General features: G+C 61.2%; 1 protein-coding gene across 2 annotated transcripts; it reads left to right on the top strand.

Moving 5' to 3' along the window:
* Positions 1–9,610: 9,610 nt before the first annotated feature.
* On the top strand, positions 9,611–20,510 carry CSK (C-terminal Src kinase). Of its 2 annotated transcripts, XM_076348737.1 has the most exons (14): positions 9,611–9,682; positions 15,292–15,408; positions 15,607–15,684; positions 16,052–16,165; positions 16,793–16,905; positions 17,640–17,859; positions 18,359–18,452; positions 18,529–18,594; positions 18,746–18,845; positions 18,995–19,085; positions 19,355–19,428; positions 19,540–19,735; positions 19,970–20,056; positions 20,194–20,510. In XM_076348737.1, the coding sequence occupies exons 3-14, from the start codon at positions 15,670–15,672 to the stop codon at positions 20,374–20,376; spliced, it is 1,353 nt and encodes a 450-aa protein (XP_076204852.1). In that variant the 5' UTR covers positions 9,611–9,682; positions 15,292–15,408; positions 15,607–15,669; the 3' UTR covers positions 20,377–20,510. The 2 variants fall into 2 exon arrangements, with proteins under 2 accessions (XP_076204852.1, XP_076204850.1); XM_076348735.1 differs by lacking the exon at positions 15,292–15,408.
* Positions 20,511–22,009: the final 1,499 nt, after the last annotated feature.

Genomic DNA, 22,009 nt, shown 5'->3' on the forward strand with positions numbered 1-22,009 from the left:
TGTCTTACCTTGTTCGCTTTGCAGCATTGCTTGCCTTTTTCAATTTCCAGCATTTCTAGCGTTGGATATTCCATCAGATGTTGGATATTCCATCACCTCTGGTCTTATTACCACAAAGCACATTTATGGGGGGTGTGAACTGTCTTTTGCTAGAGGGAAAGGGAACGTGCCCAAAACCAGATCATCTGAATACCATCGTATTCTTTTAGAATCGCTCTTTGATAGCTGAAGGACAGCCAACCCATGCCATATTCCCACGGCCCCCGTCGATGTTGAAGATCTTGGCTGAAGTGATGCCCAAAGCTTGGGTGGAGATGAGGATGATGTTGTTGAGGTCCAGCCAGTATCACCATTTCCGGACTAATCAGGGGACAAATTTTCACTGATTGAAATTTACCTTCACTGTAGATGTGTCTGCAGGGAAAAAAACCTTGGAAATCTTGGAAAGACGCTGATACTTCTCCAAGCCCTGTAAGAACAGCCTGTTCCTTTGCTTCTACGCTATGTTTTTAATTGCCTAGCTGACTTGTCATGTCACTCTAAGATCCCGTTCAGGAGAGGTTTATCTTTGTCCATAGAGGAGCTCAAAGCACTTTAGTGCCTCTTTGGGAATCTATCAGGGGTTCTCCTGCTGCTCAGGTTACTTTCTTCAGAAAAATGAGAGGGATCCTTCAAATGAACTGAGCTGGATGAAAGCCTACCTGGAGGGACCAGTGTGTTGGAGGACTTCGGCCACCTTAAGCCTCATTCACCATAGTCCCTGCTGGCCCTGAAGGACACAAAGAAGGACACCTTTACCCCGTCACTGTAGTCACCAGGTGTTTCTATGCTGGGCCAGTGATGGCTGTGAAAGGTTTGCGTCTTACCATGACTGCGATGGCTGTCGGTCCCACCGTGCACCTGGCACGAGTTTTGCAGTCCACCTGGGGTGAGAAGGTCCACCAAGCCCAACAGGCAGTCCCTTGCTATTGAGAAAGTCAAGCTGCTGGTATTCTGGGCTAGAGCAAGGGTGTTTTCACAACGGGGCAGAGAAGGAGAACAGGACTTTCTCCAACTCAAACCCAAGAGTTTACATTGGCTGCCAGTCAACCCATGCCAGCAGAGCTGGATGCCGCCTTTTCTTCAACTTGCACGCAAAGACATCTTAGCCAACCCAGCACCTGGCAAGCAATGATACGGGAACAAGCAGAACCATCCGGTGCAACACGCACTGCTCTTGAATCTGTTCCCATGGGTGGCATCTGCTCAGCCATAGCCCCAGACCCTGACCAATGAGAGCTCCTTTCAGGTCCGGATACCAATCACTCATCATGCATTGCACAAAAACTTCCAAGAAGAGAGAGAAACGAAAGAGCGTGTTGGGGAAGAAAATGGGGAAGCCGATTGCCCAAGACCTCAGGGAGATTCCAGCTAGAGCAGGGAGGTGTTCAGACCTGCTAAACAAGCCTGAATGAAAAGGAGTAACTCTGTATGTCCAGGTCCTGCCTGGTCACCAATTTGTGATGAAACATTGAGACGATACAGCCTCAGACCCACCTGAGTTCACCGAACCAGCCTGAGCAGCCTCACTCCATGTCATACCAGCTTTGTCTTCACCACTCAGTGTCATAATCCCAATATTGCAGGAAAAGCAAGGGTGAGGACCAGGAGGTCCAAACCGTGGTTTGAGTTGCAGGCTATCAGAAGCCTTGGAGGAAAAGTGGAAGGATGGTTTAGGACAACCCATGAGGTCCATCAGCCAAATAACATCTCCCCTACCTATGACAAGGGCCATAGGTCAAGGCAACAGAGTCACGAACCGCCTTTCCACAAGGGACATCCCAAAGCTGGCATTCATCTACTGCAGGGGAAGGTGGGATCATCCTGGACGTGGATCTGGGTCTCTCAGTGCCTAACCTGGTGATTCAGAAGAGCACCAAGACCGCCAGGGACTCAGCGACAGCGTGTCACGCCATCCCTGTGGGGTGGAGAAGCTCTCATGGACTTGGCCCGGTGACTCCAGCTGCAGTGGGAACACGCGATGCTGATGCTGGTGTCGGACCAGAGGCCCGTTTGCTGGAGCTGTTGCGTGACTCTCTTGCCCGAAGGCTGGCTGTGTTTGCTGATAAGGCCCGCAATAAGCAAGGGCACGTATAAAGAAAGAACAGTGGGAATTTTTTTTCCCCTTTGGAGATGAGTGTTTTATAGCCCCGGGGCAGATAAGCAGATTAATATTAACATTACTGAGGTGAAACGGCCCCTTGCTGGCGGAAGGTCTCCCCGAGATGCATTTATCGAGGGCTGATTGCCTCCCCTGGGGACACTGCTGCCAGTCTCCATCGGGTACAGCCTGGAGACCAGAGACCTGGGAGAAAAAGTCACCCCAGTGTCAGGATGGAGAAGGGGAAGGGAAGAGGCTTGAGGGGAGAGAAATGGGCAGGCGGTTATCCTTCCCCACGCAGCCCTTCTTTTCATGGTGTCGGAGGCCAAACGCCCTACTTTAGAAAGCCCCATCTTCATTTGGCACCTCTCCCTCCTCCTGATGCCAATGGAGACGTCCCATGCAGCTGCGGAAGACCTTTCCGGGCAGCTTGCACAGGCAGGAGGACACCCTGAGACCTTGGTCTGATGTCCCCGCATGCACACGTCTACTTGGACATCCTGGCCCGTGACCCCAGGTGAGGTCCCACTTTTTCTTGCTGGGGATGCTGCAATCAAACTGTCCCTTCAACCCCAGCCACCCCGATCCCAAGCCCAGGCATCCCGCCTGCTCCTGGACAATACGGTTGGAACATCAAAGCTGAGCAGGCTCCTTCACCAGATGTTTTCTCTGCCGGGCGTCTTGGCAACCCCCAGCACGCAGGAAGGAGAGCAGCGAGCATGGCCCGAGCATCAAACGAGGCACCCCATCTCTGCACTGCTCTGTGCCCTGGAGCGGAGCTGCACCCCCGGATACCCCACCCAGTCAGGGACCCTCTGCGAGGAAGGGACAGGGGCAGCCTGCTCCCTTTGGGCGTGCAGGATCTCAGCTCCTCACCTCCTCCTCTTCCCCGTTGCCTCCCGATAAACAAATCCATCGATCATTGTCACGAAAGCCCCGATTGCTCACAGTAGGTAAGGGACTCCAGCTCCCCTATCTTTGTCTGTCCCCTAACGATCTTCCTCAATTAAGCCCGCCAATTACTCCCCAGGTAGCTTGCAAGTGCCGTGATTTCGTTACTGGAACCGGGGCAGTGATAAGCCAGGGGAGCTTTTATAACCCCACGGCCAATTGCTTTTATTGTTGGTTTTAAAATGAGTCAGCAGACCAGCCATGGCAGCTGGGCTCCAGCTCCGCTTCCAAAGGGGGGGACTCTCCCAGGTCCCTCATTCCCGTCGGGAAAGGTCCAGGCAGCCACACACCTTCTCCCTCGAGCCGAGACACCTGCATGGTGCCGGAATTCGGGGTGGTGGCATCTCCTCGCCAGGAAAGCCTGTACCCAGCCCCAAAACGGGATAGAGGAATCACTTGTGGCTCTTCCTCCTGGATGGAAGGGAGAGGGGAGCTGCTCCAACACTTAATGACCCTCCTCGTTAAAAGCACATCCTGTATTTCTAACTTCTTTCCTTTGGCTGTTTGTTTATTCTCCCGTGAGATCTGTCATTGGGAATCATCTCCCCACGGGGATTAACTCTTGGGTGTCTCCCTTTTGCTGCTTGTCCCCAACACTGGTGACAGTCCCTGGACATCAAAAATATCGTCTCTTCATGCCCTAGAGCTTAAAATAAAGCTCCGAATCGCACCTTAAACTCTGTATTTCTGAGCCATGCATGCTTTCTTTCTGCCAGTGGTTTTGGGGACACCTCCCTCTGAGCTGGTGGCAGCTGATCCTCCAAGCGTGGTGGGCTTTGCCCCAGCGTTCCGCTTGCCCCGCTGCACTGCCAGGCCTTGGAAGCTCCTTCCCATGGAGAAGGAAACCCCCAAACACCACCTTTCTCCTTGCAGCTCCACTTCTGGGACAAAGCCAAGCTCCCCCGTGCCTTGAACCCCAGGAGCAGCCGCCTCACAGCGGGGATAATGGCTGGTTTCTGCCTTTTGGGGGAGCAAATCTCTGCTTAGCCTCCAAGGCTGAGCAGCTTCTGGGGTGCTGGAGCTGGTGGGACCTTCCTCTGGTGAATTTTCCTTCTGCAGTGGGGTGGAGAAGATGCTGGTCCTCTGCTAGACCTGTGGATGGAGGAGAGCTCAAGACGACAAGAGCTGGACACGTTAAACCTGGTAAGTGGCTCTGCCCCTATTTTGTGAGGGCTCCCAAATCAGTACGAACCTTTCTTCCTCCTCTCACCCTTCAACTCCATCTTCCCTCTGGAAAGGAGAGAGTGTTTGGGCTGATCGATTGCCCCGTGTCGTTAGAGGTACAAGGTACCTGTTAATCAGAGAACATGAAAGCCGGTAAGGATGGAGTTTGTCCCCGGGTTAAGAAGGGAACAACGGAGATGCAGAGATAACCGCTCCCCGCACGCAAAGTGCTGCTGGAGAAAAGCTCCATGCTCCCGGGAATGGCCTCAAACCTGGCTGTCCCCCCACCCTGGCACGGCTATGGGCATGATTTTCCATGGGGGGAATGAAAAGAAGGGAGAGATGGGGAGCAGCCCCGGAGACACGTCCCCGCAGAGCTGGGGGCCGCCAGGTCCCGCAAGCACTGGCAGCGTGAGCCAAAAGCCTGCGGGATTTCGGGTGCTCAGCCTCGGCAGCAGGATGCGGGCTGGACAGCCAGGATGCAGCCAGGGCTGGCAGTCACCTGTATGTCCCCAAAGCTGGTGCTGGGTCTGCCAGTGGCAGGGTAGCACCGGCTACCGCAGAGCAAGGGTAAGATCTGGGGGGGGTCACGCAGGGGGACGGGCTCTCATCTCCCCCCATAGCCCCCCCACTAATTGGCTCTATAATAAGGGGTCCCAGTCAACCGCTCTGGTCTCGTGCCCCTGTAATCAGCTCCCTGAACCCCATCAGGGTAGGTAAAGCAGGGCTGGTGCTGACCCCCCTGGCGCTGGGGGGGGGGGGGGGCGGACACAGGCAGAGCGGGGGGCCCAGCGTGATCCCACACTGGAGGGCGAAAAGCCACCCGCCGAGAGGCAGCGTCCCCAGCCTGCTCCCCCTCTGCTTTAATTAAAACCACCCTGGAAACGAGGGCTCCCCAGCAGAGGCTTTGAAATGAGGCTGCCCTCTGCACCCAAGAGGTTTTTCGGGGCTGGCACGGGGTGGGGGGAGAAGCCCCCTGAGAGTCAGGGCCGGCTGCCAGCACTGTGGGGTGGGGGTGGAGGGCGGGATCCTAATTCACTTTGGCGCTTCCGAAGCACTTTGTCCCCTCTCGCTGGGGTTTGGGACATGAACGCCCTCCCGTGGCATCTGTCACACCAGCTCCATGAGTGCCTTTCGCTGCTGAGCACGGAGGAGCGAGGGGTTTTACCCCTGCTGGGAGTTTCTGGGGGGAGGCACATTTGGGGAGGGGGATCTATAGGGGACCAACCCCCCTGCAGAGCATCCCATGTCCCCCATCGCCCCTGTAGCTCTGGGAGCCGCAGAACCAGCCAAACCTGGTTTCCTTCGGGGTTTTTTCACCTCGAAGATGAATTCTCCAGGGTCGAACGAGCTGGGAGCTTTTACGCCAGCTTTCCTCTGTTCCCAGCCACCGCCTGCGGATTCTCCGCTGTCTAGTACATCCAAGGCAGCAACCCTCACCTTTCCCTGCCTGCCACTTCTCACCCAGCCTGCACTGCCGGAACCCTTCGGAGGCACCAAACCTGCTGCCCAAGAGGGACTAAAACCAGCCAGGGGACGCAGAGAAGGGACAGATCGACAGGGCGGGAGATCGCCCATACTTTGCTCCCTTAAGCAAAAGAATATCGCCCGGTCAGGATTTCATTCTCAGCTCCTCCTTGGCCACAACACGCTCTGTTGCATTTGTTTTCCCCCCCCCTTCCTATTATTTTCCCTTTTCCTGCTGATTCCCACCAGCTGAAGGGCCCCCTCTTCTGGCGCAAGGCAAGGAGACGGCCATTCACGTCTCCTCCTCCTGGCACGGCCAAATCCATCCTTCCCTTCCAGCCAGGGGATCACCCACCCTCAAGCCAAGACCCTTCCTGGGAAAAATCCCGGCCGGGATGTCGCAGCAAGCTGCGCCCGGAGGCATTCCCCTCTGGTTCTCTTGCATGGCCCAGCCTCAGCCACCACCGGCCATCCCTGGGGATGCTGATGGTCTCGGGGCTTCAGGGATGGATCTTCAGAGGGGAGAAAAAAATGCCGACAGCAGCTCTCAACATTCGTAGCTGTGCGTTTGTTGGGGTATTTCCCCATTCCTGGGTCTGATGGACTGGGAAAACCTGGGACTGGGCACGATTCCCCACCAAGCTGGGTTCATGCCTGGGCTTTTCATCCGAGAGCTGAGACCCACCAGCCCCGTGCTGCTCCCCAGCCCCGGGGAGGGGGGACTCCCGGATCTGGCAGTGCAAGGAAGGGTCTTCCTGGATGTCTAGTTACTGTCACACAAAAAATCCGCTCAAAATTCCCACCCGCTGATGGGAACACCCAGAGGGAAAAACCTGAGTCTCACCCCTGCTTCTCCTCGGTCTCTGGTCTCCGTGGCTGTGTCACCCCCGGGTGCAGCCCACCCGGGTGGGGGTCTGCACTGCAGTGGGGGGGACAGCCAGCGGGGCTGTGTCGTGGTCCCGGCGGGCGAGATCTGGCAGGGAGAGGGCAGGCAGGAGCAGGCAGCACTCTGGCCCTGAGCTGCAGGCAGCCTGGTGGGCCGCGTCTTTACCCTGAGAAGAGAACAGGGATGCTGGGTTTGTGTGTGCTGGGTGTGCAACCGGGCGTTGGCATGTGCATGCGCACACCGTGCACGCGTGCTTGCACGCCCGTCTGTGCTTGTGAGCGTGCACAGGTGTGCTGATGCATGTGCAAGCCCGGGTGGGTGCACTGATGCGTGGGTGGGTGGGTTTGGGCTTGCATCTGTGGGTGCATTTCTGGTGCAAACAGATGCATGAGCTGGTTTCATTTCCTCCCAGGACCGCTCCGCTCAGGGGCTGTGCAAGGACGAGCCCGTTCCCCACCTCCCTGATGCCGAACGAACACGCCAGGCCCCGGGGGAATCTTGGGGCTGCGAAGACCCTGGGGTGCCCGACTCCAGCAGTGGGTCCCAGGTTCCTTCCCACGCGCTGTAGGAGCAAGGATGCGCTCCGTAAAAATAAGCTGGGCTTTGCAACCCGCTCCCCTCGGCCACTGGGATCTCCCCGGCTCTGTCCCCTGGCTTTCCCTGTTCCCTGAGGTCCCCTTGTCCCCGTCACAGACATCTCCATCACCTCTTCCCGGTCCCCTCATCCCGGGGAGAGCATCCTCCTCTCCCAGCCATGCAAGGCTAGGACTCGCGCTTGTTTTCTGAGCTCTCAAAGTCCCTTATCTAGCAGGAGAGGGGCGGAGGCAGGTGGGAAGGGTTCCTGCCCCCCCCCCACCCCCAGCATCCTTGGGGGTATCGTGCTCAATGCAGGGAAGTTGGCCGCAATCTCTTCCCACGCAATGACATTCTTCAGAGCCTCCCTGGGCCAGCGGAGCTGCTGGCATCGTTCCCCCCCCCTCCCCGCCCCCGGCTGGTTTTTGGTCACCCATGCCTCGGCTGGGGGATGCCGAAGCAGGGGGAGAAGTGAGGGGTAGCCAAAAAGCGGAGCGAGGCCGGTGCCTGGGCTTCCTGCTTTGCCGTACATGGCCGCGGCAGCGCCGGGGCAGGAAGTGACAACCACCTCGGTGTCGGCAAGGCACCATCGTGCTTCGGCGTTCCAGCGGCCCACGGAGAGCGTGGCCTCTCGGCAGAAAGGGGGAGGGGGGGGGGTGTCTCTGATCCCTGCCGGACCCGCTGCCGGGCCAGCGCTGCCCTGCCCCAGCACCCATGAGCCTGCTCCCTTCCCCGGGGGATGGATGCGCCGGGGATTGAGCCGGTACCTGACCATCCCAAGGGACCAGCACGGCAGGAGATAAGGAAACGTGCCAGGACCCCCAGATCCTGTCTCCTCTCTCCCATCCCTCTTTCCATCCCGTTCACTTGCTGGAACAGACCCCAACACCAAAGGCACGTTTGCAGGCGGGCGGCAGGGCCCAGGCAGCTGCCTGCGGCGGGGCGCTGCCCTCCCTCCGACACCCCGCGGCCTCCCGAAGGTGCTGAGATGCTGCAGCCAGCCGGGGAGGGGAGGGAGGCGGCGGGGAGGCACCCGGCCCGGGGCTACCCCTGCTCTCTGTCCGCCTTGCTGCAGCCAGACCCCGCCACCCTCACCCCCGTCATCATCGTCATCATCATTATTATCGTTGTTGATACTGTATTATAGAATCATGGAATCATCGAACGGTTTGGGTTGGAAGGGACCTTAAAGATCATCTAGATATTTTTTTACGCTGTGTTATGTTGTGTTGCGTTATGTTGTGTTATGTTAGGTTATGTTATATTATTATTTTGTTATTAGTTTGTTCTTTTAGCATTTTATTATTGTTTTATTATTTATTATTGTTGTTTTATTATTATTATTGTTTTATTAGTATTTTAGCAGTATTTTAGTATTCTTTTAGCACTATTTTGCACCCGCTCGAGCACCCACCGAGGAGGCACCCCCGGCCCATGCAGGAACCCAGGGCCGGGGCTGCGGGCGGGCAGCACGGCTCGGTGCCGGGTGCGGGTACCGGTCCCGGTGGCGATGCCGGGTGCGGGTGCCGGTGCCGGGTGCGGGTGCCGGTCCCGGTGCCGGGTGCCGGTGGCAGTGCCGGTCCCGGGTGCGGGTGCCGGTCCCGGTGGCGGTCCCGGTCCCGGTGCCGGGTGCCGGGTGCCGGTGCCGGTGCCGGGTGCGGGTGCGGGTGCGGGTGCCGGTGCCGGGTGCCGGTGGCAGTGCCGGTCCCGGTGGCGGTCCCGGTCCCGGTGCTGGGTGCCGGTCCCGGTCCCGGTGCCGGGTGCGGGTGCGGGTGCCGGTGCCGGGTGCCGGTGGCAGTGCCGGTCCCGGGTGCGGGTGCCGGTCCCGGTGGCGGTCCCGGTCCCGGTGCCGGGTGCCGGGTGCCGGTCCCGGTGCCGGTGCCGGGTGCGGGTGCGGGTGCCGGTGCCGGGTGCCGGTGGCAGTGCCGGTCCCGGTGGCGGTCCCGGTCCCGGTGCCGGGTGCCGGGTGCCGGTCCCGGTGGCGGTGCCGGGTGCCGGGTGGCGGTGCCGGTGCCGGTCCCTGTGGCGGTGCCGGGTGCCGGTGGCGGTGGCGGTGCGGCGGCCCCCGGCAGGTGGCGGCCCCGCGCCGCGCCGTGCCCCGCCGCGCCGTGCCGTGCCGTGCCGCGCCGTGCCGAGCCGAGCCGTGCCGGCGCAGGCGCGCTGCTCGGGGCGCTCCGATTCCGGGCGCCGCTTCCTTCCAGCAGGCCCCGCCGCCCCGGGCGGACCCCGCGCCCCTCGCCCGGCCCGAGGTGGGCGGCGGACGCGCCGTTCCCCCCCCCGGCACCCCCCCCCACCCCCGAACCCCGCCGCGCCGGCTCCCCGCCGCACCGGGCTCGGCCCCACCGGGCGGCGGCGGCGGCGGCGGCTGCTCCGGCGGCTCCGGCTTCCTCCGCCCCTTCCGCCCCCCCCGCGCCCCCCCGCCGGCCCAGCCGAGCCCGGAGGCCCCCGGCAGCGCCGCATGGAGCAGCCGGCGGCGGGCTGAGCCCCCTGCCCGGAGGGAGGTGAGTACCGCTCCCCGCACCCGCGCCGCGCCGGAGACCCCCGCTGCCCGGGGAGGGGAGGGGGGAGACATCGGGGGGTGCTCGCCCCCCACCCCCCCCCCCCCCCGCATCCCCCCGTGTTTGGGGGGCGCGCCCCGCCGCGGGAGGAGCGGGGCCGGGGGCCGGGAGCGCGGCGGAGCCCAGACAATGGGGCCTGCGGGGCGGGCCGGGGCCGGGGGATGCGGGGGGATGAGGGGGGGCGGGGGGGGGGGGGGTACAGCCGCCTCCGTGTCGCTTGACCTGGTGGGTGACCCCATCCCGGGCCGCTTCTGCTCCCGCTCAGCGACTGTCCCCAGGGACCCCATCGTCGTGTCCCCCCTCCCCAGCCGGGGGGCCGCATCCTTCCAGCTCCAGCGATGGAGAGAACGAGGGACCCCAGCGGCGTCCCCTTCTCCTGGGGGGGGGGGCTGTCACCTCGCCCCCCAAACCCGCCAGCCTGCAAGGGGGCTGCCACAGCTTCCTCCCGCTCCATCCCCATCCGATACAAAGGCCGGGGCGGGTTTGGTACCGTGAGGCCGAGCCCCGAGCTGCTGGCGGGGTTTTTGAGAGCGGTTGGGGCGGAAGGAGGGAGCGCGGTCTGGGTGTCAAAAGGGGCTGGCAGCGATTTTTCTTTTTTTTTTTTTCTTTTTTTTGGTCAATAAGGCAGTGACGGGTTATTTATAGCCGCGGCTGTTGCTCGTAGGTTTATCGAGAGCGAAAGGGGCCGTGCCATCGCGCGGAGAAAAAAAAAAAAATTAAAAAAAATTAAAGTCGAAGGTGCAAGGGCCGGGGAGCGGGAGGAGGGGGATGGCTGCCTTCCTTCCTCCCTCCCGGGACAGAGGGGATCTCGCCTCCCACGCTCCCGTGGGGTTTGTTCCCACCGGACCCACGCCGGAGCCCGTCCTGATCCTGGCGAGGCGGCGAGCGGCCGGAGAGATCCCTGGAAGCGCGGCGGAGGGATGCAGGAGGTTTCGGGAGCATCCCCGGGAGGTCCCCATCCTCCCATCCCTCGTTGAGCGTCGGCGGGATGGTGGTGATGAAGCAGAGCGTCGTGGCGGGGAGCAGCACCGGCGATAAGCCCCCCCCAGAATGCCGTCCCCGTGAACCCAGGGAGTTTGGGGTGCGCTTCGCCCTGCGACCGCTGCCTCCCCCCACCCCACCCCGTCTTTTCTGTTTTGGGTGGGTGTTTGCAAAAAAACCTTTCAACCGCATCCCGGCGTGCCCCAAGCCCGCGCTGGGGCGGCTTCACCGGCAGCCGCTCCCCTCCGCGTCACTTGCCCGTCCCTGGGGACGCCCTGACACCCTCCGGGACCTGGGAAGGGGATGCCGGGGCCATTTGTGGGGTGACAAGGAACGGGGGGAAAATCGCCTTCACGAGTGTTTTTGTAGGAAAGAGGAGGACCAGGAAAACCCCTCCACGATGGGGAGGCCGGGAGCATCTCTCCAGGCCTCCACCTGCCTCCGACTGTCCCCTGGGCGCCTTCTGCGGTCTGAACGGCAACGTCGTCTCCTTTTCTTTGGAAAAGAAGAAGAAAAAAAAAAAACCTGGGGGAAAAAAAAAGGAAGACCCCCCCCCTCCCTCCCCCCCCTTTCCCCCGTCGGGGCACGCAGTCGAGGCTGGGTCGGGGGAGCAGCAGCGAAACCCTCCCGGCGAGCGCAGCCAGCTCGCTGATGAGATAAAGGAGGAACGTTTTTCTTTCGATTATAGTAATCGTAGGTGTTACTTGTAATAACAGGCGATAAGATCTTTTGGAGAGAGTGAGGATGTTGTCTGGTTTTGGGTCGTTTTTTTTTTTTTTTTCTTTTTTGAAGTTTAAAGAAACTCGGTCTGTTGAGCGTTGGGAGCTGTTTTGGTGAGGGCGAGGTGGATGAGCGGGGCGGGATGGATGAGGATGGCGCCCGCACGCCTGTTTCCGACGGGAATGAAACTTTCCTGCCATCTGCAGCTAAACTTTATTTAAAATAGAGTCGTCCTTAGCTGGTGCTGGGCAGGGTCTGCTCCCCGTTTTCCTCCGCCTAATTGGGTTTGAAATGGAAATGCGGCATCTTTCCCCCCGACCCATCCCGCGGTGCCGGTAGCCTTCGGTCTGGGGCGTCCCAAATCCTCCCGGGGCACCGGTCCCAGCCTGCCTGCGGGTTTGTCACAGCGCGATTTTGGCAGGAGGAGGAAATGCTGGTGATTAACGAGAAGAAAGGTTTCCCCCGGCTTGTTTCCCCGGTGCCCTTTGGATTATCAGGGTGGCAAAGGTATCTGCCGTGCCTGCCCTACCCGCCTTCCCGGGCTCTTGGCCGCCGAGCCGAGATTCCCGGAGGGAAATCCAGGAGCAGGGCTGGGAGGGAGGTGGTGGGGACCAGCACGTACCCCGGCCCTTCTTGGGGTGCGGCGTCGGGCTGAGGTTCCTCACCCGGGTGCCTGGGCAGAGCGGCTCGAAGGGTGCTCGGGCAGAGGGTGGGGAAGAAACGGAGGCGGTTTTCGGCAGAGGAAAGGCTGGTGGGTTCCTCTGCGCGCCCCGGCTGCTTTCCTGAGCCCCTCTTTAGGGATGGGGAGTTTCCAGGGGGAGCGAAACCCTCGTCTGGCAGGGCTGAAAATAGCCAAACCTGGCACTCAGCTCCGCCGGGTTGGTCGGGCTGCTCCCTGGCTATTTTTTTAATTATGATTTATTTTTTTCAAGCTGACTTCTGCTGCTAGGCATCCTCCTTGGGGAAGCACCTCTGCTTTCGGAGAGAAGGAGCGATGCCGGTGTTTTCCCGGAGCTCTCCGGCGGGGAAAGCAGGGGATGCTGCCTTTAGGCTCTGGATCCGTGCCGGCGTCACCGCATCCTTCTCCCAACCCGGCATCCCATAGGGATGAGCCCAGGACGGCGGAAGCGACCGCGGGCACGAGGTTGGGGCCGGCCTGGGTGACGGCGAGTGACGCGCTCGGCAGGAACCGCTGGCTGTCACATGAGGCCACTGCAGGCAGCGGGCGCCTTCGGGGGGCCGGTTGGCAGCGGCCCCGGAGCTCGGCGCTCTCGGGCGCGTGTGGTTTCCTCCTCTTCGGAAAGCCTCGGCTTTGAGGCAGAAATTAGGTAACGATTAAAAAAAAAAAAAACCAACCAACCCCAAAAAATCAGTCTGCTGCTTAAAAGTCACCCTCGGGAGGAAGGTGGTCTGCGCCGAAATGTAGAAGGGGGCATCGGGGGCTCTGCAAAGGGCAGTTCTCGGTGCCGTTAACCACCTCCCCCTGTAAAACCGATAAGCAAATTTCTTGTATTATATTTATAACAATGCCACCGTCTGATGCCATGAATGTCCACGGGCCGGGAAGGTAAAAATCCTGGGACCGGCTGGAGCGTGTTCCTCTTGGCGGGGTTTGCTGGGACAGTTTCCTCTTTAAAAGAGAAAAAACAATACTCCTTATAAAGGCTCGAAAGCCCGAAGGCAGGCTATAAATTTTGTATCCTCTCTGCATTTATAAAATATAAATGCTGGTGACATTCGTGAGCTGAAAGCCCGAACAACCAGCCTCGGGGATAGGAAAGATCCAGCTCTCACGCAGGGTGGAAAATGGTTTTTCCAACCTCCAGAAGGGCTGCGGTCCGGGGATGGACCCTTGGGCATCCCTTCCGGGTGATGCTCCCCGGCATCCCGACCCAGCTCCGGTGGGCAAAGCTCGGCCAGGATTTTCCAACTGGGGTGACGTCTCAGATGAAACCTCCGTCCTGCTGCTTTTTCTCCTTTGGTCATTTTAAAATAGCGGTGTCGGAGCGCCCGGCCGATGGGAAATGCTGACTCAGCGCTTCGGGGATGAGCGGCTCCTTGAGCAACACCCGGGGCCGGCTCCTGCTCAGCGTCCCCACGGGGTGCCGGATGGGGAACGGGGCCGAAAACACCGGCAGTGGGAAATTCCCTCCGCGGGGACGCAGGGGCACTTTCTCTTAAACTAAGCTCCTTCCAGACTTTAGCCAAATCTCTCTAGGGACTGCTGGAGGGGTGTAGTTTATTCCCTCTTTTTTTTGGGCTGCGTTTCGGGCTGGCGGTATCCGGACCCGTTGCTGAAATTTTTGCTCCGTGCCGGGTGTAAATTCAGGATTTAACCAAATACCAGCTTGAAAACAAAGAGGGTTTGAGCTGGGGACGTTTCGGGGGGCTGCGTTGCCGGCTGATGCTCTCCGGTCCAGCATCATCCAGCGCTGCCCTCCCTTGGGTCCCGGCCACCTCCGTGGCAGCGTCCCCAGACTCATGGTTGCCATCAAGTTGGGTTTGGGTGCCGTCTCGAGAGGCTTTTCTTCATCAACAGCCCTGGGGCTGGCTGGGAAGAAAACCGACCCGATGCACGGGGCCCAGACGCTGCGGTGATGGGCTTCGCTGAAAACCCCGGTGCTCGGCTTCGGGTGCCCAAGCTCTGTCCTTAGGGTGAGCATCTGAGCCTCGTTTTCTCCTCTCTGATGCCAAAAATAAAGTGACCTGTGGCATGTCCCCGCTTTGGGGGAAGGTAAGGGAGGTGGTGGCAGCGTGACGCCTTTTCCGGAGGGGTCTGGGCACGGCTGCAGTGGAAACGGGGCCACGTTTGCACCCGCTCTCTTCCTCCCTGTGGTTCTGCCCCTTATCTTCTTCCTCCTCCCGTCTCTGCTGGCCTTGCCCCTCGTTTCAGTTCCTCCTTCCCAAAATATTCTGAGCTGCTGACAGCAGGGCTGGGAGTGGTGGCCGCTGATGGCCCCGAATCGATACGATGAATTCATAAATACCTGGGTGGTTTTTGGGGTGCGCAGGCAGGGATGCCCTGCCTGCATCCTGCGCACCCCGCTCCGTGCCCCCAGCTCAGCGTGACCCCAGCGCCCCGGCCTAAGAAAGCCACGTTTGGTGCCGGGGCCGGTGACTTCATCTCTTCCCGGGGGTCAAAGCGGCGAGAATAAAGCCGGGTTTGTTCCTCTCCCACGCGCCGGGGCAGGATGCGACCCAGCCTGGGCCTCGGGGCGCTGATGGGGGGGAGCATGGCACCCCGAGTCGGTGCATCCCGCTGGGATTTAGGAGCCGGCGGGAACTCCCGTGTCCCGGAGTGCCAATGGGTTTTATCCTGCAGGAAATAGATTTATTTTGCTTCTTTTGGATCCCGGGCCTGGGAAGCTCCCAGGGCTGGATGTTTCCACACGTGGGTCATCAGGCGCCGTGGGAGAGCGGGGGCTCCGGCTGCGCAGCCCCCGGTGCTGCCGGGGAAGGGACTGGGATGCTCGCCGAGGTGTGAGCCTGAGGCTTGGGGGAGCTGCTCCTCGCTGGCCGGATCCCCTCGCCAGCGTGCCTCAGTTTCTCCCTTGGTGCTGCGGGGACCATGAACCGCTTTGCTGGCAGCCGCCGGAGATGGGTGGAGGAGGCTTTGCAGGACGAGACTGGGGGGGATTCTGCAAGGCAGAGGCAGTCGTACACGTGCCGGGCAGAGGGTTTGAAGCTTCTCTCGCCGACGGTTCCCAGCCGGCCGCCGCAGTGCGGTAACCAGCCTGGGCTGGGGAACGGGCTCCAGCTGCTCCTGGAGGTCGTCTCTGCTCCCTTCCCATCCCCGGGCATCTCCGTCCCTCTGTACGGTACCATATTTTTTCCTTGCTCCGTTGATGCAGATGCTGCGGTGGCCGCGCAGCAATATCCGTGCAAATACCTTGTAATCCAGGCGAGCAGCTCAGCGCTGGTCCAGTCCCCGGCTGCAGGGGGGCAGAGCGGGCCCGGAGCTCCCGCAGGTGGGTTTTCGTATCAATTTGGGGACGTTGTGGAAGCGGTGCCTCGGGCAAGACCTGTTCCTCTTGGCGGTAGAAGAGATGCTCACGTGGCCCAGGGAACATCCTTTTTTTGGGGGAGGGGGGGGCTGCTCCCTGTGCATCGTCCTTACACAGCCCTCCCCGCCGGGCCCGGTTCTCAGTTGTCCTTTCCCCCTGCAGGTCTCATGGTACCAAGTGACGTGTCCCCCCTGTGAGATTTGCGCACCCCAACCTCCTGAGAAGATGTCAGGGATGCAGGTAAGCGCCGGGCGGGGAGGAGAGGCAGGGACGGAGCGGGCTCTCCAGCCTTTCCATCTGCTTCAGAGATGGCCCTGGGGCTGAGGAGGGACACGGGGACACTTGTCCCTCTCCCCCCGTGCCCCTGCAGAAGCCCAGCACCACGGGGACCTGCGGTTTTGTGTGTCCCCGCCCCGTCCCTGTCCCCATCCCAGCTGAAAAACATCGTCTGAGTTCCCAGGGCTGCCCAAAATCCCCTAAACTGTTTCTGGTTTAAGTGAAACCTGTTTGGGTTTGCATCAGAGGGACGGGAGCCCCGCGTGGGGCGGGGGTCCCCGTGGTTTAGGGGGGGGCCGGACTCTGATACCGTCCCCCTCTCCCCGGCCAGGCCGTTTGGCCGTCCGGTACAGAATGTATCGCCAAATACAACTTCCACGGTACCGCTGAGCAGGACCTGCCCTTCAGCAAAGGAGACGTCCTTACCATTGTCGCTGTCACCAAGGTAAGGCCGTCGCCTCCCCACGGACCCCCCTGGCCTGCCGCCGCCCCCTGTGCCGGGATTTTCACGGGATGCCGGGAGCATCCCTGCATCCCGCGACACGGCGTTCGCCGTGCCGGTGGGATCCCCTGGTCCCCTTGGAAGTCCCACGGAGCCAGCAGGGCAGGAATCGGGCCACGCGGTCGGTTAATTAATTCACAGCCTCGTTAGTTAAGGTTTCTCCGAAATGTAAGCCTCTCGAGTGCCTCCCGGGAGGTGGAGGAGGGAGGGGAGAGGCTCGCAATCAATCGGGGAGCAATGCTGTGCTCGGCGCCGGGGGAGAAAAAGAGAGAGGCCGTGGGTCGGGGCACTCCGGGATGCCCAACAGCCTGGGAGGGGGATCGCGGTGACCTCCGCGGGGCCACCAGCATCGGGGTTTGCTGGCCCCGGCACCAACCCCGACCTTTGCGGCTGTCCCCTGCCCACCCCATCCTGCCTGCAGCCGGGCAGGGGGTGCCGGGGTGCTTGGGGCCACGCAGGCAGCTGGCTGGGGAAGGAGGGGCAGTGCTGACGCCCCCGTGGGCTCCTTGGCTGGGATGCTGCCATCGCCGGGGGCCACAGGCTCATCGTGACATCTCTGCCGTCCCCCAGGATCCCAATTGGTACAAGGCGAAGAACAAGGTGGGCCGGGAGGGCATCATCCCCGCTAACTACGTGCAGAAGCGGGAAGGAGTGAAAGCTGGGATCAAGCTCAGCCTCATGCCGTGAGTATCCGCCGGGGCTCTGCCGAGGTGAATCTAGGGGGGAGCTGGCTCGGTCTGGAGCATCCCCGCTGTGTCAGACCAAAGACCTGGTTGACCCCGTGTCCCAACAGAAGCAACGTCCCTCGCAGGGCTTAGCGAGGTTGAAAGGCAGAAGGGGCAGGGGCTTGGGCTTTCCCAGCGGCGGGGATTTGGGACCCGCTGCAGCTGGGGAAAGCTCTGAGCACCTTTGGAGCTGCCTGCAGAGCCGGGAAGATGATGGATGGTTGGATTGCGTTTCAAAATGGGTCTTTTACCCAACGTTGTGGTTGTAAAGGCTGCTGGGAGAAAGAAGGGGGGTTGGAACAGGGTCTGTAACGGGAGGGATAGGAGATAGGCAGGCAGGCAGGCAGGTAGATGGATGGATAGATGGTTTTGATGTCCCTGCTGCATCCCAGAGCCACCAGTGACCCCCAGTCTGGAGGAGCCGGGGCTGCCGTGGGGAGGAAGCCCCCAAGGGTGTGCGGAGGGGCTGAGTCCGGGTTGGGGACCAGGAGGAGGGGAGCAGGACGCCGTGGAAGGAGCTGTGTTGTCGGGGGGCAGCAAGGAGGAGCACAGGCAAGCCGGCCCCGTGCAGGCAGGGATGAAGGCTGCTCCATGTCCCCATCCCCCCCTCCCCCCCCCCCCAAAACACGGCCCCACGGGGGTCAGGCCAGCGCATCCCCGGTCCTTGACCTGCCCTACGTGCCCCGTTGCAGGTGGTTTCACGGGAAGATCACGCGGGAGCAGGCGGAACGGCTGCTGTACCCACCCGAGACGGGGCTTTTCCTGGTGCGGGAGAGCACCAACTACCCCGGGGACTACACCCTGTGCGTCAGCTGCGAGGGGAAGGTGGAGCACTACCGCATCATTTACTCCTCCAGCAAGCTGAGCATCGACGAGGAGGTCTACTTCGAAAACCTCATGCAGCTGGTGGAGGTGAGGTCTCACCTGCCGACGGGAGCTGCCGCCGCTCCTGTCCCCAGCCTGGGGACCATAGGTTTGAGATTGGGGGGGGGGGGGCGGGGGGCGGACATAGGGGTCAGAGCTCGTGGGGCTGCAGGTCTGGAGCCCAGGAGATGGTGGGGCCTTCTCTGCCGACCCCGTGGGTTGGGGCTGCTGGGGACAGACCCCTGGGGCGAGGCGGGGGGACTGGGCAGGATGGAGGAGGTGGCTGGAAGGGCAGGGCAGGATGTGCAGGGGACAGAGCGACCAGGAGGAGGGACAGGGACACCACCACCCCCCCCCCCCGGCCCCGAGCCCCCGCTGGTCCCATCCGTGGCCTCGTGCTGCCACCTGGTGGGATCCCAGAGCCCGGCACCGCCTTGGCAGGGACCCCCCCACCCCAGGGTGTCACCCGTGCACCACTGCCCATCACCCGCGGCCAGGACACCCCCACGGCAGGTCTGCCTCTCACCCGCGTCTCCCCCCCCCCCAGCATTACACCACAGACGCGGACGGGCTCTGCACCCGCCTCATCAAACCGAAGGTCATGGAGGGGACGGTGGCAGCGCAGGACGAGTTCTCCCGCAGTGAGTGGCCGTGCCCCTTCCCCGGCTCCTGGGGACCCCCTCAGCACCCCCTCACTCTCCCTTCTGCCCCGCGCAGGCGGCTGGGCCCTCAACATGAAGGACCTCAAGTTGCTGCAGATCATTGGCAAAGGGGAATTCGGAGGTGAGCCCCGTGTCCCCAACACCGCGGTGGCCCTAAGGGGGGGGGGGGGGGGGGGGGGGGCTCCTCTGCAGCCCCCTCAGGGTGATGGTGGGGCCCCGGGAGGCCGGGATGCTTCCCAGTGCCTCCCGTGCCTGTCTCTCCTGGCCCGCAGACGTGATGCTGGGGGATTACCGGGGGAACAAAGTCGCCGTGAAGTGCATTAAAAACGATGCCACAGCGCAAGCCTTTCTGGCGGAGGCATCCGTGATGACGTGAGTGTTACCGGGGTGGGGACAACGCAAGGGAGGGGGCAGCTCTGTCCGTACGAGCAGAGGCGGGTGGTCCCCCATGCCCTGCAGGGACCGTGGGAGCCCCCCCCTTCTCCCCAAAACCCTGCCCTGAGCCCTCCTGCGCCACGCAGGCAGCTCCGACACAGCAACCTGGTGCAGCTCCTGGGGGTGATCGTGGAGGAGAAGAGCGGCCTTTACATCGTCACCGAGTACATGGCCAAGGTGAGACCCCCACCCCGGGCACCTGCCCTCCCGCTCTGCCCTCTTTTGACGCCCCCCAGCATCCCCCCAGGGTCCCAAGGCTTCACCCTGGCAGAACCAAGCTGGGTCATCCCAGCTTGGGTGACATCTCCCTGGGGCCACCATGGTGTTTGAGGGTGGCATCGCTGGCTCCGGGGGAGGGACATTATCCCCGGGGTCCTGCCCCACGTGGGAGGGCGCGGCGGGTGGGATGCTCACCCTGGTGGCACCATCCCTCTCCATCCCTCCAGGGCAGCCTAGTAGACTACCTGCGGTCGCGCGGGCGGTCGGTCCTCGGTGCGGACTGCCTACTGAAGTTCTCCTTGTAAGTATGACAGCAAGGCACCAAGGGTTGGCCGTGCCCACCACCCTGCCCTGCACCCGCCGGCGTTTTGGGGCCACCTCGCTAACCCTCTTCTCCTCCCACCCCAACCAGAGACGTCTGTGAAGCCATGGAGTACCTGGAAGCCAACAACTTTGTCCACCGGGACCTGGCGGCGAGGAACGTCCTGGTCTCGGAGGACAACATCGCGAAGGTCAGCGATTTTGGGCTGACCAAGGAAGCCTCCTCCACGCAGGACACGGGGAAGCTGCCGGTGAAGTGGACGGCGCCAGAAGCACTTAGAGAAAAGGTGGGTGAGCGGCGGGGGGGTCCTGGGCTGCGGGGAAGTGGTGGAGGCTGGAGGAAGGGGGCACATCCCGGCCTGCCCTGAATTTTCCACGCAGAGGTGGTGCTTGAGCCCCAGTTCTTGCTGTCTGACCCCCAAAAAACAGCTGCCCTGAGGGTGGGGAAGATCTGTTGCCCCCCCATCCCTGCCTGAGCCCGCTCACGGGGCCTCTCTCTTCCCCTTCCCCGCCCCCCCAAGAAATTCTCCACCAAGTCGGATGTATGGAGCTTCGGGATCCTCCTCTGGGAAATCTACTCCTTCGGGCGAGTGCCTTATCCGAGAATCGTAAGTGAGGACCATCCCCCTCCCCTCAGGGCTGGATTTTGGGGGGGGGGGGGGGGGGCTGAGCCCCCATTTGGGGGGGGGGTGAGGGGGGGAACCCCGCGCCCCCACATCCTGAAACCCCTCCCCTGTACCCCCAGCCCCTGAAGGACGTGGTACCCCGCGTGGAGAAGGGCTATAAGATGGATGCTCCCGACGGCTGCCCTGCCGTCGTCTACGAGGTGATGAAGAAGTGCTGGACCCTGGACCCCGACCACCGGCCGTCCTTCCACCAGCTCCGCGAACAGCTAGTGCATATCAAAGAGAAGGAGCTCTACCTGTGAGGGGGGGCTCACCCACCCCGGCAGCCGGAGGGGACCCACGCCGGGGGAGGGCGGGGGGGGGGACACACACGGACCCGGGGTGTGGGCGGCCCCCCTGCCCGGCCCCGACACCAGGAGCGGCCGGAAGGGAGCCCCGGGGGTGTTCCGCTCCCCCCCCCCCTCCCTCCCCCCTCCCCGGCAATTCTCCTGGTCGCTTCCAAACTTCCAAATCAGTCTTTTTTTTTTTTTTTTTTTTATTTGGTCAGGTTTTGGGGTTTTTTTTTGGTCTCCCAGGCTCTTTTTTTTTGGATTTTTGGGTGGGTTTGTTTTTTGTTTTCTCAGTTTCGGGGGGGTTTTTTGTTGGGTTTTTTTGGTTGTTTTTTATTATTTCAAGCAGGGCCCAGCTGAGCGCTGGGCGTTTTACTAAAGTACGAATCTTATTTTTTAATGTAATTAAAAGAAGAAAAAAAAAAAGAAAAAAAGAGAGAAGAAGGTTAATAAAAGAAGAATAATAATAAAATAAATAAGCCAATGAAATGGACACACGAAAAGGAAACCCCAACGACAGAAGTGATGGTTAAAGGGGAGACGCTGGACTCGCCGCCCGGTCGGGAGAGCGCGGCCGCGTCCCCGCGAGACGCTTTTTTTTGGGTTGTTTTGCTTTAAACTCGTTGCAATGTTTGCATGCTGTCTTCAGAGGCCTTTTTTTCCAGTCCTGTCCAGTGCTTTATTCTCATGTAATGCTACCAACTGTGAGATTAAAACTGTAATAAAAAAACCCATTCCATACGGACGCGGCACATCCCGCCTCACCGCCCCTCTGTCTCTGGCTCTGCTCCCATGGGATGCAGCCCTGGGGGGGGGACGACACGACACAGCGCCCTGGGGGGGTCCTGGGATCCCCTGGCAGGGTACAAGGTGGGGACGGTCCCCCCCATCTCTGCCCGGGGTCCCCGCATCGCTGGGATGAGCAGCCTGGGCATCACTTGGTTCCATCCCACCCATGAGAACTGGCGAGGCTGTGACAGGGATGAAGCTGCCGAGTGATGGCAACGCTCCTCTTTAAGCCAGACTTTTATCTTCCACCCTTGGAGATGCTTGCACCAGCCGGGGGAAGACCTGGGGATGCATTTTGGGGCCGATCCCTGGACCTTGTGGACCTTGTTCCCTGCCCTGCTTGGCTCAGCCAAGGGGCTGAAGACGGGGACCCCCCCCCATGTCCTGGACCCCCGACCCCAAAGGAGGTGTCCCCACGGAGTCTCTGTTCTCTTAAAGGGTGTTGGGTGGAGGTGGCGTCCAGCACGCAGGGCTCAGCAGGTTTAAAATAGTTCCCTTCATCCAAGGGAGAATTATTCAGCGTTAAACGATGCGTGGGGCATCGGCTTTACCGGCTGCCTGGTTCGCAAGCCGGAGTCGGGAGCTCTCGGTCCGTTTGCGGCCAGGATTGGGACCGAGACGACTCGTGGTGGGGGGCTGAAGGAAAAAATAGGGAGCGCTGGGACAGTGGGCACGGCTCAGGTCTAGGTGGGATGGAGGATGGAGTCACACAGCCTTCAAGAGCCCTCCGGTGCGGAGGGGAGATGGCAGTAGCTACAAAAGTCGAGTGCTCCCGACCCCCTTCCCCTGAGACCTCGGGCTGTCCGGATATCCGGAG

Source organism: Aptenodytes patagonicus, chromosome 10 (genome assembly GCF_965638725.1).
Source record: "Aptenodytes patagonicus chromosome 10, bAptPat1.pri.cur, whole genome shotgun sequence".
NCBI lineage: Eukaryota > Metazoa > Chordata > Aves > Sphenisciformes > Spheniscidae > Aptenodytes > Aptenodytes patagonicus.

What these genes read in the sequence shown, in the direction of transcription:
- CSK (XM_076348737.1), top strand. An exon ending in TGGCAAAGGGGAATTCGGAG is followed by an intron (nt 18,595 to 18,745) that starts GTGAGCCCCGTG and finishes CCTGGCCCGCAG; the next exon opens with ACGTGATGCTGGGGGATTAC. An exon ending in TCACCGAGTACATGGCCAAG is followed by an intron (nt 19,086 to 19,354) that starts GTGAGACCCCCA and finishes CCATCCCTCCAG; the next exon opens with GGCAGCCTAGTAGACTACCT.